The following is a 19763-nucleotide window of genomic DNA, read 5'->3' as shown; positions in this document are numbered from 1 at the left end:
CTCCGAAAAATAAATAAAAATAAAACAAAGAAAAAAAAAGCCCTTTGTTTTGTACTTCAAGGATTTTCATCTGGAGAAATAATGTGAAAAATTTGTCAAACAGTAAAAGAAGAATAAGAAGAAAAAAAAAAATAAAAGAATGAATAAAACGTCGCCGACATTAGTGAGTAAATTTACTGGAGGTTAATGAAGAATTATGAACGTTCTTTTAACACCTACGCAAAAATTCACTTTGATTGATAATAAACTCGTTGAAATAGTATGATTATTTTTCTTCATTTAAATTATATTTTTTAATATTAAAAAAATCTCGACAAAGGAGAGAAGAAAAAAATAATAATTCAAACATATATTAGTCCCGTATAATTTTCATTAAAAACTTGAAATATAATATCTCAATTTTTGTCAGTAATTGTTTCAATTGTAAATATAAAAAAATATATGCATAAATATATTTTTCATTTTTAAAACAACAGTTCATATTATACTTTGCGCTTTTTATTCACGGAAAAGAAAAAAATATCTGTCTAATTTTACTGGTATTTTTTTTTTTTGCTTTTATTTCTTTCATTTGCAAGTCGGGTTTTGGGTATGGTGAAAGAGAATGACAGAGCACCTGCTCGCGGCTTTTTTTTTATTTTTATTTTTTTAAATGATTAAGCCCGGTGATGCTGACGTTGTTGTCAGGACTATGAAAAATAGCTTTTTTATATATATCAAACATGAGACAAAGAAGCCATTAAGAACTTGTGTCTCCAAATTCACTACAGATAACCTTAAGGTTCTTATATATAGGGTAAAATTTTTGGCTTTAAATTAATCCCTTATTCATATAATTTACTCTTGTTGACAAAAAAAAAAAAAAAAAAAAATATACAAGCTGTTACCAGATGGTTATAGATTTCTTTTATTTTATTTTTTTTTTTTCTCAAGGTGTTATATATTCACACAATTGATAAATTAAAAAAATGATAATATTATTTTTTTTTTTTTTTGTCATTGATAATTTATATTTGAATGAGTGTGACCACTGCTGATGCTAGTAATATTAAAATTGAAATACTACAGACCATTCATCATTTTATATTTTTAATTGTTTCATTTTATCTTTTGTTTTTTTTATGTGAATTTATTGGCTTGATTGCTAAATAAAATGAAAGCTTTATTTTTTAATACAATTTTTGTTGAAATTGATATTTTAGAACGTCTATCAAAACAACGATAACTTGCTAACATGTCGTGTTGACATGCAATTTTTCATTTGTAACGATAATCTATTAATATTTTTTAAAATTGGATGGATTTTCACATCTCGATATTAACATTGAAAATTTATAACATAAATATCAAATTTTTACATTTTATTTTTTTATAAATTACCTCACTTTCATCTTGTGTATATACTTAATTTAATTTTTTTTTTTCCCTTTTATAAATTATTTCAAAGTAATCCTTAAAAAAATCTAAAAAACATAAATTAAGAAAAGAGATTCTTGTGTGTTGGGGGCGAATGAATGTGGGGGTATTAAATGACAAGACATCCAATGAGTCTCGCCTCGATTTTATTTTTTTTTTATTTTATATTTTATTTTTTTGTTGATAGCTAATGAAAATTGTGATTGAGAATAGCAAGAGGGGTGTACTGATCGATCTGGTTGGTTCGTTGTGTGGGACAAAGGAACCAGAGCGAAGCTGTCCCGAGGCTAATCACTGACTTGCCCGATAAAAGTCTTTTGAGAATTTTCCCAAGTCGTTTTGAGGGTTGATTCTCACACCAAAGAATATGGTCTTGAAGCAAATTGGATGCCAAGAAAACCCAAATCAACTTGAGATCACAAACATTTATTTCTTGATGTGTACACACTGTTGGTGGTATTAAAGAATAAAGAGGGTGAGTAAGACTAATAATCATTGAATTTTCTATCGTTGTTTTATTCACATTTGAAAAATTATATCTGTCACATTAATACAAATACATTGACACGTGCTAAACGTACATGTCTATGTCAATGTCAAGTCATTCCCAGTCACCCTTTATACTGAAATTTTGTTATTTATTTATTATTTTTTTCTATCCTTTTTATGCAATTTTAATCTCAATCCAACGAGTATTTTATTCCATAAGAATCTTTTATTTTTCTACAAATTTTTTATATTTTATATTTCCTGCGCTTTGTCATGTCATTTATTCGCTTGTGTTACCCATAAATTGAATTGTCCAAGCTTTTTTGTTTATGAAATCACACAGTGTTGGTATTGATCCTTGGCAACAGCAATATTTCTTCTATTTTTTTTTAAACTTGCTTTTTGTTTTTTTTTTTTCTCTTTTCTCACTTTTGCATCGTCACTTTTGTCCCCTCGTTGAAAATCTTGGTAAATGTTTTTAAGAGCCTTGGTGAGATTTTCTTTGTTCACATTTAAAAAAAAAAATATATATCCATTTTTCTTTTTAAAAAGAAAATGTTTTGTTTTGTAATTAACGAATATCAGATTTGTGAATAATTAATTATTTACCAACAAAGTAATTTTATAACATCAACATTTCATTATATATCAATAACAAAAATAAAACAAAAGTAACAGAAAATTTACAACTAATAAAAAAGTTGAGAGTATAATAATTAAATTAAGTTTGAAGTAAAAGAGCAACACCAGCTAATGTCCACTTAGCTGGTTTGTCTTTTGATTTGAGATTAAATGTCCAAACATAAGTTGGACCACGTGTTCGTGTTTTATACAATGGACATTCATACATATTGCGTAAGTCTTGTTTGTCTTGTGTTATTGCACGAACATTAATAACTGGTAGCATTGGAAATAATTCTTTTGGTCTAGAATCCATTAATAATCCAGTTTGTGAATCCCATCTTGCACCTTCCATAAAAATACCATGTACATAAGCACCATCTCTCGGGGCAGAACTAGATATTAAAAATATATATTAATAAAAAAAAAACAATCATACAACAAAACAAAAAAACTTACGTAAATTCTTCTTTATTTTTTTTTGTAACATCACACTGTAAACACATTTTATCAAGTGGTAATTCTTGTCGTCTTGCTGTTGATTGCATTATTGCTGTTAATAATGATTGTGGATTAAAAAAACCAGCTAACCAAACTGATGATGGAAGCTAATATATAAAAATTAAAAAAAAGAATATTATTTAATTATAAATCTTTATTATTTGTTCGTTTAACTTACTGCAAAATCAGTTGACCATGTTTCAAGTTCACGTAAACGAAGTAAAAGATCAACAAACCATGCTGTCAAACCAAGCAGTGATGGGTATGCTCTTTGTGACCATATAGCTGGTACTTGATCTAAAAATAGTGCATTTTCTAAATCTTCCATATCCGATGTTATGGTCAATTCACCCTTCAAGCCAAGATCTAATTCTCTGAGGGAACGTTTAATTTCACCAGTCAAGCCATTCATTCTCTCACACTCTTGAAATGCCACAATGACATAGGGTGTACGTTCTTCAACCTTGGCCATTATATCAATCATGTTGAATTCTTCTGGTAATTTTTCTACAATTTCATCAAGTATTTGTTTGACCTGTAATTTTAATTTTTCATTTAAAATACAAAATAACAAAAACAAGATTAATAAAAATAAATAAATGAATAAATTACTTTGTCTTCTCTGGTGACTGTTTGTCCACCAGAATCACCAGCATCTCTTGGCTGCATTTCAAAAACAGTTCTAAACAAATTTTCCGATGTTGTTGTCAGAAATCCAATTTCAGCATTTGGATGTAAACCATATAGATAGGGTGACTCAGCTGGAATTGATTCGTCAATGTAGGCATGGTAACCAGTAAGGTCTGTATTTGGTGGTGCAGGAAAACCTTTAATATAAAAAAAAAAAAAAACAATAGAAAAAAAACAATATATAAATTATTTATTCATTAAATATAAATAAATAATATAAAAATATAAATTACCAGGTGCTAATTGTAATTCTCCATCAACTAAATCTGGTTGCATTAATTCTTCAAGATATGATACACATAAACGACGATCCCAATCATCAGTTATATGACCACCATACATAATTTCACCAAATAAATATCTTAAATCTTCCCATGGTACACGTGGACTTGCCTCAAGATAATTATAAAGTACACTAACACTTATATTAAGATCACCAACATTAAATGGATATATTTTATTCCAACCTTGTGGTCCAAATTTTCTTCTTTCAGCAACAACAGCATGAAAATAACACAATGAAAATAATATTGATTTAAATTCAGCTTCTTTAGTACACATTTCAAGTGTTTCTTGAGTAAAATTATCAAGTGCCTTGTGTAAATTTGCTTGCATTCCAGTTGGTGGTTCATTTGTTATTTTAATTGATGATTCTAAAACACCCTGTGGTATAATATGACCAGCTGGTGTACTTGCTGGTTCAGCACTCATAAATACACGATAATTAATATGTGATCCTTCAGCTGATATTTCTAATTTTTTTTCCAATGACGGTAGCCATTTTTTTACAAGATGTATATTTTGTAATACAACCCAATGACCTGATTTTGATGCAATATCCATTGCATTTTCAGCAACTGATTCTTGTCCTTGGCCAAGTGATACATTATGAAAATTTTGTGCATCTGATGAAAAACCCAAACGATGACCTAAATCTTCTACATCCTGTTTGTAATATTTAATTTATAATATAAATATTTACAGTTACTTTGTTTGTGTATATAATTACTATTTTCTTTTTTTTTTTTTTTTTTTTTTCATACATACTTTGAGAGGATTTACTCCTGGTGATAGGATAAAAAATATTGGTGTTGATGGACTTGTTTCTTCAAAAGATTTTGAAAATTCAACTGATTTACCCTCGACATATTTAACACCAAGTTTATCTTCAATAAATGCTGATATTGCGTATGTCATTCTGTCAGGGCGTAAAGCACGAAGCATACATAATCTTTGTAAAGAAGTTTTATTTTTCCATTCTTGTGGAAATTTTTCTCTCTCTGGACATTCACATTCAACAAATTTTTTCCATCTTTTTGATGAAGTTTCAATATCCCTATCTAAATTTCTAATGAAAATTAATTTTAGATTAATAAAAATTTAATTAATATTTCGTTTTTTTTTTTTTTACCTAAAATCATCTTTCGTTGCAAGACTTCTTATACCACCCCAACTAGAATTTGTTAAAAAATCAACTGGTGATGTGACATGTGGAATAATTGGAAAACGAAGAAGAAAATCTAATTCAGCTGGTAATATTTCTTTTCTTGTTAAAAGAATTTGAAATGCCATTTGTGATGTAAAAATTAACTTGTCACATTCAAATAGACCTCTTGTTGTATACATAAATACTGAGTATGTTATACATTCAATGAGATTTATAACTCTGCTTGTAACATCAGGAGCTGGATCAGCTTTCAATATAGCTTTTTGAAAAACAACACTAAATGCTTTTAATGAAAATTGATATATTGGATTTATTGTATTTAATTCATTAAGAATAAAATAAAGTAATGATGCACGTGCTGCTGCTGGTCTATATAATTCTCTAGCTGCATCAATTTCTTTACTTGTACCACGTGCTTCTGTTACTTTTACTTCAATTTCAGCTGCTGTTCTTTTTGTTGTTTCTAAATTTTCGACTAATGCAGTATCACCCAAAACATTACTATCAGCTGATGAAAGTCTGTTAATTATCAATTTATTATTATCATCATCAGTTTTATTTAATAAAAAATTAATTTCAATTATTTACCTAGATAGTAAAGAATCTTCAAGGCCATTTAGTGTTATTTTAAAATCATTTTGTTGTCTTGTTAAATCAGCTTTTAATTCTTCAAGATCAGGACGTTCTGCTTTAACAACTTCAGCTAATAATTGATCCTCTAAACCATCTCTTGTAACAGTAAAATTAATTAACGTTGTTTGTGCTTGCATTTCTGGTTTATAATGAGGATTTGCTAATTTTGTTTGTAACAAAAGTCTAAATGTTGGATTATATTCAACTTCCTTGTCACCAATTTTTATAGCTCGACCTTTTTTTATAAGATTACGACCTAACAAAGGATCTAAAACTGGATCAACAGATTCACCTATATTTTCTACAAGTACTGTTGCTCCAGCTGCCAATGATTGTTCAATAACATCTAAATAACCACGTTGTCCCAATCTAATTACCTTCAATTCATCACCATATTTTTGTTTAATCCATTTAATACCTTGCAGCTATAATAAATATAAAAAAAAATAATTTCAACCCTTGTCAAGATGTCTAATAATAAAATAAAATTGACTGTCAAATAAGTCTATAATTATTGTGAATATTGAATGAAAATTTTAACCTGTGGATCAATCATTAATGGCCATCTATCAGAATTTGTTAAAATAGTAGCATTTTCAGTTGACATACGATCATTTGGTAAACCCTCATTATTCCATTTAGCAATTTGAGTGTCATTTGTAAGAAGAGTAAGAACATCAAGACCCTCAGTAATTGGTACCTCAGGTTCAATTGTACGTAGATAGGGTAACCATTGTTTATTTAAAAGATCAAGACGAAATGATTTTGTAAAACAGCCAACATATGATATAAATGCTGTAACTAATAGTACATCACCAGGTAATGTTAATCCTTGTTGTACCAAACTAATTATTATTGTAAAAAAAAAAAAAGAAAAAAAAGAAACATTTATGAAATACTAAACTATTAATTATTAGCTTATACATTGATATATAATTTATCTATAATTTACTTGGCAACAGAATCAGCCCAACGTATATTTTCTGATGCAAGACCTCCGACTAATCGATTAGCCAAAGCTATAATAGCGTTAGTTGCGTCTGCTTCTTGCTGACATTTGAGTTTCTCAGCTATTGCCTGTTCAAAGTCTGCTGTGAGTTTGGCTAATTGCTCTTCCAATGACTGTACAAATATTTAATATAACATCACGATGTTTAATCCTTGTTTGTATTTTATATAATTTAATAAAAAATATAAATATACTTACAGCAACTTTACGTTTGATACCACTTAATTTTTCTTGAGCTGCTGCCAATTCAGCATTAGCTTGTGCAAGAGCTTTTCTTTTTGGTTCAACATCACAAAAAACTTCATAAAATTTAATAATATTTATGACCCATGCACATAGTCCAGCAGCAGCAGCTGACTTTGATCTAATAAATTCTGGTTCAAATTCTGAATCTTTAAGATATGGCTGTATGGCTTTTATAACTTCTGGATGAATATCCTCTTTATCATAATTTATAAGTCCATCTAAAAATGCATCTACTTTTGCCATTGTAATCTGTAAATTATCACAACATACTTGTATAACAAGACAATTAATTTTTTAATTTAATTTTTATTCTTTCTTTTTGTTTGTTTGTTTTAATGGGACAGTTTAAAATTAGTTTGAAAAAAAATAAATGACAGTGGTATTAAAACAAATGTACCTTGGCGGCTTTCCAACTTCTGTCCTTTGGCACCTTGCCACCTGGTGCAAGAAGGACCATTACTGCGGCAGTGACATTGGTCACGGCACCCGGTGGTGAACCAAATGACTTTAATTCAGTAAGATTTGCTTTATTAAGTGTGTTTAAAGCCTCTTGTGCTGCAAGTAATGCTGGTTCTGCTTTCAGCAAGTCTGCTTCACAGTCACGCTGTTTCTTCAATACTTCTTCAGCAATTACGGCAACTTTTGATTCTTCCTCATCAGCTTAAAATATATATTAAATAAATTTTTATTATTAATTTTTATTTAAAAATTAATTATATCATTGTCTAATTATATTATAATATTTTATAATTTACCTAATGCTTTTTCTTTTTGTACTTTATCTGTTTCAATACCAACAATTGTTATTAAAGCATCAGCAGCTTCATTTTTTTGTTGTAATTCAATTTCTTGTATTGCTAATTTTTCTTTTAATTCATCAACTTGTGCTGCTGTTGATTTTAATTTTGCTAAACCATTTTCTAATCTTTCAATACGACCTCTTAATTCACGTGCTTTTGATTTTAAAAGTTTACCATATAAACTAATTTGTTCTAAAAATGATTTTGGTGTTGTATAATTGTAACGTCTTTCTCCTGCTAAATATAAACGACTTGCTGTATTAACACTTGTGTGAGCATGAGCCATAAATTTTGATGCTGATTCTCTGTAATAATAAAATTAATAAAATTTTATATATTTTATTGTAAAAAAAAAAATAAAAAAAAAACAAACCTGTAATTTTCAGGTAGTTCATTGACTACTTCAAGAAAACGTTTTGAAACAGACATAAGTGCTTCTTGAGGCCATTCATGAAACCAATTAATTGCGGTACAATTTATAATTGCTGGAAATTTTCTAGATCTAACTCGTAAAGTTGAACCAACTGGTGAAAAACACAATACAACTCTAAAAATTCAAAATTAATGAAAAATAAAAAAAATATCTTTTTGTTAGTAGACTGTCGTCTCGGTTTGTATTTCCCAAGAGTATATAATATTTTTTTTTTTTTTTTTATGTATACCTTAGCTGACGTCTAACGCGGTCGATAAAAAATTTCCAACAGTTCTCTCGGGTATCTAATATTCCTGCTCCTTTTACCTCATTTCTTACACCTTAAAGTTTGAATTTAATGCATCAAATGGATCATCTTTTGAGTATTTTATTTTTATAAAAAAAAAAAAAAAAAAAATAGCTAACCTGCTATAATATTTTCAACTTCATCTTCTGGAAATAAATCAGGTACTTCACCAGATGCTAGCATATCATTAATTAATACTAAAAATTGTTCATTTGGTACTTGTGCATCAGTCATTAAAAACATAATACCAATATTTTTTAATCCTGATTTCATATAAAGTGCAGCAAGTTCAATTTTTAAATCAAATATACCATATCCTTTTTTTAATTGTATTTGTGATACTTCTAGTGAACTTATAAATGCTGCAAGACGTGAAAGACTTTGTTTTCCTGAACCACCAACACCAACTAACAATGCACTTCCTCTTGGTGATTCTAAAATTCTATTAATACGACATACATGCATCATTGCATCTTCAAATAGTACTAAATTCATTGCTGATACTAAATCATTGTAGCTCATTAGTGCTTCAGATAGCAAACGATGAAGAGTTGTCCAATCTTTTACTGGCATATACTTTGGCTCACCCACACCACCTTGAAAAATTTTAATTAATTTTTTTTTTTTGATCACTATAAAATTCAAACCAACACAATTATTTTTATTATAATATTTTAAATGAAGCTTGAATTATACCTGCAAAATGACAGTAAATATTAGGTTTTTCTAGTACAGCACTTTCATCAACATCTTCAGTATTTTTTTTTAAAATATCAATTTGCATTTTACTAAAACTATCAATGTCTTTTTCATCTGTTAATTTGTCACCATAAACTCGATAAGTTTCATGCATCCAAAGACGTATTATATCAATGGGTGTCTGTAAACATTCATTGCCACTAAATAACATTCCTTGAAAGCAATTTGATAAATCACGTAGATTAAAAATATAATGAAATTTTGTTGCTGTTGGAAGAAACACTTGTGCACATCGATGATGTATTTGAAGAGATGCTTGTACAATATTTTTACACATTTCTGTTACTATCAGAGGAAATCTACAAGCAAAAATAAAAATAAAAATAAAAAATTGTTAATCAACCAGTTGAAAAATAAATAAATTTACCGATGCTCAAGATTTGCTAGATGCTGTGATAAAATAGAAGAGTATATAGTTGTCAATGAATCATGATTTGGAAAATTAACAGCAAAAACAGCAAAATGACGTTGTAATCTTGGATTAATTGTAAATGAACCAGCAGTTGGATTCATACAACTGACATACTGACAATTATGAATGTCTTTTAATGAAAGTTTAGTTCTATCATACCAGTGTCCATAATCTAAATGTTGTCTTATCAATGTATGTGGTTGAACTGTTCCATAATTATCAACCTCAGGCATATTTAAATCATCAACAAAATATATCAATGTCTTGTTACCTGGTGGACCATAATTTCTTCCAGCTTTTTTTTCCAATGGTTTTTCTAATATTTTTTGTAACATTTCAGATGATGTATAAAAATTAAATGGAACATTTGCAACTGTATAATTATCAGACAATTGAAGTAATTTTTCAGACACCAATACAGTTTTACCACAACCAGCTGTACCAACAAGCATAACTGGATGTTTTTCAGCCATTAAAATATCTAAAAAATATTTAATTCTAATTGATTCAGATGTATATACAAGTGCTGCTTGTAATGGCATATCTGGATCAAGTTCAAATTTCGGTACTTTTTCTGACCAATGTACAAATTCTTTTGTTTCATTATCAATGTAATAATCAAATACTGTACCTTGTGGTGGAAATTTAATTTGTTTAAATTCATTAACCCACCATTTAGTATATTCAACTCTATTATCAATTGTTTGATCTTGAAACATTGCTGATCCAAATGCCCATACTGCTGCAAATACAAAATAAAGTTCATAATGATCTTTTGTAAAATCATTTGCTGTTAATTCAGGTTTTAATAAACAATTTAATAAATGACATAACATTTCAACATGTGCCATATCTGCAATTGGTGTTATTTTTTTAAATCTTGTTCTTAATGTTTCAAGACATATTGGTATATATTTATCAAATAAAATAACAAGATTTGATTTTTCAGCTGGTATTGTTCTAGTTTCAATCCAACTTGTAACATATGGATTCCAGCCAAGATCTTGTGGATTAATATATAATATACCAGCTCTTGAAACAGTTGCTGGTGTTGCTGTACGTAAATTTGAAATTTCAAATAATAATCTCATTGCTGGTGTCAATGCAATTCTTTCATTACTAGCTAATGTTAAAATTTTATTATCATCCATAACAGTATTTAATGATTCAATCCACATTGGATCAATATCACCATCTAATATTATCCACTTTGCATTATCACCACCTAAATTTGCTTGTTCTCTCATGATAACTGAAAATAAGCCATCTTTCCATTCTCTTGTTGCTGGATTAATAATACCAAATAGCTCATCATTTGTCACGGCTTTTGGATTTAAATCATTGTATATTGGTTTTTTTTTAATATTTTGATATGTTCTAAATAGCGTTCTCCATACTTGTGTTTTACCAGATCCAGCAGTACCAATTATAAATACTGAATGTCTTACTTCAAGTAATTCTTCAAGTTGTACAACTTTTAATATAAAACCATCTTCTGGTTGTAATAATAAATCAGCAGCTGCTTGTTTAACTGTTTTTTCAAATTCAACATCACGTTTTCTTGGTACATCAAGTGCTGGAAATAAATCAGCAATTAAACCCATAAATACTGGTAAATCATCAGATACAACTTTTGGAATATTAAAATCTCTTAATGCACGCATTAATACTTCTTCTTCTGGTCTTTCTGGATCACCACGTTTTAAACTACCAGCAACAACAAGTACTGATTTAATTGCTCTTAATCCCCAATCATAATGATCTTGTTTTGATAATAATTCTTTACATAATGTATATAATGTTATAAATTTTCTAGCTAATATTCTTGCCTCTTGAAAACCTTCAGCAACTAACATTATTTCACATATTAATTCAAAATCAGGAACAACCATTGCACAAGGACGAAATAATGCTTTTAAATTTTCTGGTAATTCTGTACGACCAGCATAGCCTGGATTCATTGTTATAAATATACCAACACTTGTTTCCAGGGCAATTATTTCACCCATAAAATTAAATGTTTTTTTTTTATCACGTATTGCATCTTGTACAGATTTTACTTGTACAGCAACAACTGATAATACCTCAACTGATATTCTATTAAATTCATCAAAACATCCCCATGCTCCAGTTTGTGCAAGACCCTTGTAAATATTACCACATGATTTATAATCCATTTGTTCAGAGCAATTAAAAACATAAACCATAATACCAAGTGCTCTTCCAAGATCTTTTGTTGTTTCTGTTTTTCCTGTACCAGCTGGACCTGCTGGACCTCCACCCATAACCAAATGTAATGATTGTGTTAAAGTTATATAACATCTATCTGTCAATGGTGTAATAACTAGTCTGTAATATTATTATTTTTATTAGCATTATTATTATTATTTTCTTACAGTTGTGTTGTTAAATTATACAAAGTGTAAATTTACCTTGGTGTATTACCTAAATATTCATGTGAATATTTAAATTGAGCATCACAAATATTTGCAAAACAATCTTTTTCTTTTTCATCCCAACGATGACGAAGTTGACTTTGCCATTGAAATGCTTGTGCTGTTTCAACTTTAGCTTGAACAAGTTTAGCAACAACATCTCTTGAATGTACATCAATTGTACATATTGTCATAACTTTTTGACGATCTTGTTTTGATAATTCACCAAGTAAAAGTGTTATTAATGTACTGAGTTGTGATATTTGTTTTTTTAAATAATCTTTCAAGGCATTATCATAGCCTTCTTCAAGACGTGAAAATGCTAAATTTACCTCAGTTGTCCACCATATTTGAGTACCACAAAGTGATACCTGGGCTGGATAATCAAATAGCCATTGTTCACGTGGTTTTTCTTCATAGCCAACAACTGCTTCACCAAAATAATGTCGTATTGATACACGCATTGCACGTTGTAAACGATTTAACCATACTTCAACTGGTCCATCACAATACATTTCACAATTTGCAAAAGCTACATATTCACCATCTTTTGCATACATGCCTATCAAAAATTAAGGAACAAAAAATTAACATATTTTTTCAAGACAGAATAATACACATATACATTTGTATAAAATTAATAATTACCTTCAACCACTTGTGTAGTACTATTATCGTTGCTTGAAACAAATTTAAGTCTAGCCATTGAATCAAATAATTTTGTTAAATGTTTAGCAACAACTTGTGGCTGATTACCATTTGACAATATATCCAATAAATCACTGGATGATACAAAATAAAATCTTGGAAATGCAAGTCTTTTTGTTTCTAAATATTCAGCAAGTGCTTTTTCACATAATACTAATTCTTTTTGTAATACATCAAGTGATGATGCAAGTCCATCTTTATTTGTTGCCTCAACGACATTTGGTGTTTTAGACATTTCCATTGTTTTTTTTTTAAATTCATCATCAATTCTATTAAAACGTTCAGCATCAACTGGTAATTGTTTTCTAATATCTTCAGATGACATAAATATACTCTCCAAATGCATCCATGTACGTTGAACTTCAAACCATACTGTTGTAACTTGATCAGCTATAAATAATTTTTTTTGCCAGCCAGAAACTTCACCCAAAAAATGAGCAATAAATTTTGATGTTATAAGATTTTGTAGTTGTACCTGATATAAAATATTAATACATCATTTAATTTGTCTAATTTTTTTTAAATTAATTGTCAAAGAGAAAAATTTAAAAAAAAAAAAAAACAATCCTACAATAATGAACCTGATTCTCTTCTAAAGTTTCAATAAGTTCTTCGCTTGCTCTTAATAAAGTTGCTCCAGTACGTTGATGAATTTCTCTCTCAAATTCCATTGCTGACCAAGTAGAATTTAATTCTCTAAGATATTTTTCCATAGACATTTCTTTAACAGCTTTATCCACAATATTTTTAACTTCTTCTTCGCATTCATGAAGACTCAATTCAAGTAAATCAGCCAGTGTCGTTGTGTCATCCATGACAAAACGTACCTGACCATGAATAAATTTTTTTTTTTTTTTACTTTGTATATCATCAAAATCATTATTCAAAAGCATTAAATACATGCTAATTAATAATAAACAAATATATAAAATTCTACTTTAATTAAAATGACAATGGAATGGAATAAATATAACAGTCAAGATATTTATTTATTATTTATTTATAATGATTGATGATTAAGCTGATTTTTTTGCAGTAACATTTATTTATTTTTATTGCAAAATTTTTATTTTCATAATTTTTTTCTGACTAATATTGCAATTACAGTGCTTTAATATTAAATCTTACTAATTTTTAAATTCATTGATTTTATTAAAAATATAAAGTGTTAATTTATTTTAATAATAGATTAAATATAAATATATAAAATTAAATATTTTTATTTATTTTTTTGTGCATATGTACGGTGAACTTACTGTCATTTCTGGAGTCATATCGCCAAGTCTCTGTAACATTGATAGCATATTTTATATAGCAGTGCAACTAGAGACTACGATAAACGTAGTCTGTGTAAATAAAAAAAAAAAATAATAAAAACATTTTTTGACACGACTAATTTTACACAAACAACAATGATGAAATATGTATATCATTATTTGAAGCCCCTAGAAACAAACAGCCTCGATGCCAGGCATTTGAAAAAAAAAAAAAAAATTTAAATGGCGACATTAAGGCACATTTAATAATTACACATATTTATTATACATTTAATTAATTAATCCTCGTTTAGTTGTTTCGATGAATACCTTAGTACTGTTCATCAATTGTCTCCAATGTCTTTCACGTATTGCTGGATTTTGAAGTTCACCAACAGCACGTAATGATGTCAACATATTTTTTACAGTTGCCTCAAGTGATACATATGTATCCCATGGTCTCATTTCTTTATCAAGAGCTACGTAATAATAAATTAATTAGCTAAAAAATTAATATACATTTTAAATGATAAAAAAAAAAACAAATTGAATTTACCTCGTATTTCTTTGGCAAATTTTTTACACTCAATATCCATATTTTCAACGTCAATTTTACGCCATGGTGTTGTTTTCCATCCTTCAATACTGCTGTGTACAATATTAACATAATCCCATAATTGTTTTAACATTTTTAATTCACGTCTACATTGTTTTAATTGTTTAAATTCTGGTACAGTTACTTCAAAGAGTGATGCTGATTCTTGAATATCACTCATTTGACGCTCAAGCATACATATTTCTCTGTCCGTTTCATCCAATTGATCATATGAATTACGACAATCATATTTAAAAAAACCATAACGACGAAATGCTTCACGATAATGACCAATTGTTGTATCAAATGCTGATATTCTTGCACGTATTCTTGATACTTCACCTGTATTATTAAATTAAATATATTATTTATTAATTTATTGATTTAAAATTTATATTATTTATATTTACTAACTTGCTTGTAATGGTGCAACTTGTTGTTTAACCATGAGAGCTAATTTTTTAGTATTTGCCCATTGTTCAGGTAATTCTTGTAGTAAAACATTGACCTCTTCGGATATATCTTGATCGTAAAATTTTAGTAGTTCAATAGTCTCTTGAAGTGGCTGAAACATTTCATCTGTTGTTGGCTGGCGTTCTTTAACTTGCATTAAATATCCCATGACACTAACAAGACCCACGTAATCACCTGGTGATATTTGTTGTAATAAACCTTCATCAGCAAGTCTGTGAAATAATATTAAAATTTTATTTTCATTTGCTATTGTTTTTTTTTTTTTATATTGTTTTACCTTATGAAATTTCCTAAATCAGATAGACTACTTGTGACACGTTCAACGAGATGTTTTTTAAACATACTTGACCATTTACAGACAGTGTTGAGAAGAGACTGCTTGAATGGTCTTAAATTGACTCGAAACCAACTACAAAAAATTTTTGATGGGCTCATTTCTTCAATTTCAAGATATAAACCCTCATAAAGATCAATTTGTTCACGAAATTGCTCCATTTTTGGTGGTATTTTTCGTGGTGCTTTTGGATCAAGTAATGTTATCATTTCCATTTCATCTAATGACAATTGACGACTATATTCTAAAAATTGTTGCATTACAATATCACGATCTTCCAACCACAAATACGCGTATCCTAAAATAAATAATTTAATTTAATTTAATTTAAAAAAAAAAAAAAAATTATATTAAAAATTATTTAATTACCTTCAAAAATCCCACAAAATTCTGTGGCTTCATCAACTGCTTTTGAGACACTTGATAAAATTTCATTTTTCATAGCTTTAATATCATCGTCTTGTTCAAGCTCTGGACCATATCCAATAGCATCAGTTTTTAAACGAGGAAAAATTGTTACCATATTCATAATGTCATTGAGAAGTCCAATGATTAATTGCTCAAGACCATCTGGATCATCTGGATCTAAAGATGGCTCGTAATATAAATCAGGTTCACGAAGTTCAAGTTTTGCTTCTAGAAGTGGTTCATTGTGAGACGACGGATCAATATTTTCAGACAGATAGCTAAGACAACAGCCAAGTGTTTTACGAAGTGACTCAGTTACAATATCATCAACATATGCTACATATGCTTTCCATGAATCATTATTATCACTTGATATTTCAAATAATAATTCATTTTCTTTTAAAAGTTCATGAATACGTTCAGCAGCAATTTTCATATCAGAATAACGTTTTGATATATTTTCATCTCTATCATCTAATGACAAAAGTGTATCTTTTCTATGATCTTTTCTTTCAATTAATGGAGTTTTTGTCCATGGCTCTAAAATATCTTTTATTTTTTCAACATTTGTTTGAATTGCTTTTAATCTTTTCCACAAACTTTGTACTAGTCCACTCAGCTCATTGCTATAATCAGGTAATCCATTTGATTTCCAACACAATTCTTTTTCTCCCCTTGTTACTAAAGAATCGATTCTTGCAACTTCAAGCTCAATTAAATTATACTCAACTTGTTGGGATGTTCGTCTAATATCATTGTATGCCATTACAGTTATATTTAATAGTGTACGATATTTTCTAAATGTCTCTGATTCTTCAGATACATTTAATGCTAAATTTGGAATATTTGAATGAGTTATTTGTTTTAAATAATTTACTTCTTTTAATACAGCAAGTAATTCAATATCAAAATTAACCATTAATAATATTGAGCCTCGATCTCGTGTTAATAGTGTTCTTTTTAATCCATTTTCAATAATTGTTGGAACACGATCAACCCATTCTTTAAATAAATGAGATTCTTTATCACTCAGTGTATTTAAAAATTTTTCATATCTCAAAATAATATCTTGTCCCTCTTGACTTTCAACAATACTATAATCAAATAAAATTAATTCATATGCAATTCATTTATTTTTGTTTGTTTGTTTATTTATTTATTTGTTTTTTTTTTCTTTCAATTTACGCAAAAGCTGTTAATGTATGGAAAAGGGTAAAAAAAAAAAACAAAAGAAAAAGTGATATCATATAGACATAATCACAGCAGGGTTACTCACGAATTATGGAGGTTCTTGAAGGACTGCACAGGAAGATCGATTCGCTGTCTCAGCATGCTCGTAAATTGTAACTCTGCAGTCAAAGGGGGAAAACTGTTCATGGCTCCACGTATACCACGATTGAACAGCACCTCTACCATTGTCAATTCGTTATTCAGCAGTTCGTATATCCGGGAGTAACGGTCTGTAAATTGCTTACGAATCACTGAACGATCCAAGACAGTACCACCGATATTGATCAACTGCAATCGTAAAGAGTTAAAATCATAAAATTTTTATATGATTTTTTTAACGTCTGATACGAAAAAAAATGATTGAATAGAAATAATAAATTTAAAAAAAAATAAAAAATTATTTATCAACAAACCTTGAAAGCACTTTCGAGATTACTACAATCGTCAAAAGCTTGGCAAAGAATTGCTGCCAATTTACTATCAAGATCTGTGATTGATTCACCAAATTTGGCACAATCTACAGCAAATGATTCATCATCTGGTTCAAGGACATCACTTGCTCTTGCTGAAAATGAAGCAAATAGTTGTTGAAATTCTTTAAATACACCAACAATTCTTGCACTCAATGAACGACCCAATATTCCGCCAATTTCAATTTTTTCAAGTTTTGAAAATTCTATAACTGTATGAAATAACCATTCAATATCAGCTAATCTTTTTAAAAATGCATCTAGACGATAAAATACAGCTGATGGATTAAATGTCCATGGTGGAACATTTGGCTTGAGTCCAGGTTGATGTTTAACATATTCAAATTGATTTTTAAATTCTTCCAGTACTCCTAAATACAAATAAATTAATTATAAATTTGAAAAAAAATTCTATAATTTACAAATGAATATATATTTTTTACCTCTTGATATTTGTACTCTTTGTAATGCTTCATCAACATCACTTTGAAATATTGATGAAGGATCAAGAAAACGTCGTGCTTCTTGTATCAACAGGTTGGATATCTGTCTGAACATGATAATCAACTTGGAAGAGCTTTGATAGTAGCGAGATTTTGCCCATGCTAAGCCAACAGTGTGAATCACAGTGGCCATTATGGGCTTAGCCTCAGAAAAATCAATTTCTTCAATAGCTTTGAAACATTTTCTCAGTGGTGTCAAATACAATGATATTTCTTTAGCCTCAGCAAGAGAAGATACAACATTACCAAATAATGTACGAAAACATGGATAATAAGCACTGTCAGTTTTTTCCAATATTATTGCCATTTTTCTAACACGATCCACACGAAGTTGATCAAATATATATCTAATTAAAAACAAAAAATAATAATTTAATTATACAATAATAAATAGAGCTTATATCAACACAATTTTTATCATAAAAAAAATGATAATAAAACCTCAAATTTGTCAAACGTTTTGACCAGTATTCTAGTTCAATTGTTGGTACAGGATTTTGTCCATTGTCAAAAGCAACACTGGACTCTTGGGTGACAACGTCATTAACTAAATATGCCCATTTAATAACAACACCTTCAATTGCACTTTTAAGATATAAATCAACTGCTTGTGGTCCTTCTTCTCTTACTAATCTTTCAACTTCAGCAACTTTTTCCATTCCAGCTGGCATTGGTAGTACAGTTTTTCCATTAACTTGTCCTTTAACCTTTTACATTAAATTAATATTTATAAATCAAGTTGTCGCAATTAAAATATTTATCGAAATTTAAATTAACCTGATACAATGTTCCTTGAATTGAATGAACATGCCTACAAATATCTTGCATTGCAATTTCAGGCAATGATTTATGATTCTCAGCTTTACTTAAAAGTGGTGAAAAAATATTATCAACCAGTGTTGCTAGTTCATCAACAACTCTGTTTGATAAATCACCGACAATCAACATTGACGAACAAATTACTAAATCTTTTGGTACTGGTGTCATTTTTATTTTTACAGCGTAAGTACCTGAAGAATTAAAATTAACATTCAACTAGTTATTATCAAGAAAAAAATAATAAAATAAATTTTTTATTTTACCTTTTGTTCGTTGGCAAGGTATTGGAAAACTGCATGATGCAACTAATTGTGCATTTGGTGTTAAAACAACAAAAAGTGCTGCTGGATATGGATTATCCAAAAAATCAAGTACAGCATTTCGATATTCTTCGGTAAGTAGTAGCCTTCCCCATTTTTCTGGTTTTAATTTCAATGATTTTTGAATACAAATACCCAAATATTCAAGACGACAATCTGTTGGTGCTTCTGGACCAGCCATTGACGTTCCTTAAATTAATTACAAATCAAAAAACAAAATATACAAAAATCATTTAAATATGAAATGAAATATTTTTTGAATAAATGAAAAATATTTATATAACCAATAGCACTTCGTGTCTTTGTATCTCGACAGTTAAATCGTAACTGTTTGTTCAACCGAAAAAAAAAAATTGATAATGTCTTTAGATTATAGGGTCGACTGTCGAGCCTATTGTCACGAAATGCATATTATATTTTGACGAATCACGCGATAACATCAAGCTCATCGCAGTGTCAGGCACCAACT

The 19763-nt window shown here is 28.7% G+C and overlaps 1 protein-coding gene across 1 annotated transcript; it reads right to left on the bottom strand.

The window, feature by feature from the left end:
• Positions 1 to 2626: 2626 nt before the first annotated feature.
• On the bottom strand, positions 2627 to 19475 carry LOC122849993 (dynein beta chain, ciliary). Its single transcript, XM_044148944.1, has 33 exons — positions 19238 to 19475; positions 18933 to 19165; positions 18597 to 18862; positions 18096 to 18502; positions 17596 to 18023; positions 17229 to 17470; positions 15914 to 17046; positions 15488 to 15842; positions 15151 to 15422; positions 14698 to 15078; positions 14472 to 14620; positions 14142 to 14171; positions 13467 to 13712; positions 12826 to 13360; positions 12175 to 12739; positions 9698 to 12091; positions 9268 to 9629; positions 8691 to 9167; positions 8515 to 8605; positions 8226 to 8399; positions 7808 to 8157; positions 7450 to 7712; positions 7005 to 7301; positions 6750 to 6919; positions 6339 to 6642; positions 5753 to 6222; positions 5129 to 5683; positions 4765 to 5065; positions 3951 to 4662; positions 3640 to 3854; positions 3206 to 3562; positions 2986 to 3134; positions 2627 to 2921 (listed from the first exon to the last, which is right to left on the bottom strand). The coding sequence occupies exons 1-33, from the start codon at positions 19473 to 19475 to the stop codon at positions 2627 to 2629; spliced, it is 13416 nt and encodes a 4471-aa protein (XP_044004879.1).
• Positions 19476 to 19763: the final 288 nt, after the last annotated feature.

This window comes from Aphidius gifuensis, linkage group LG2 (genome assembly GCF_014905175.1).
Source record: "Aphidius gifuensis isolate YNYX2018 linkage group LG2, ASM1490517v1, whole genome shotgun sequence".
Lineage (NCBI taxonomy): Eukaryota > Metazoa > Arthropoda > Insecta > Hymenoptera > Braconidae > Aphidius > Aphidius gifuensis.
Note: the sequence above shows the minus strand (reverse complement) of the source record. Positions and strands in the feature narration are given on the sequence as shown.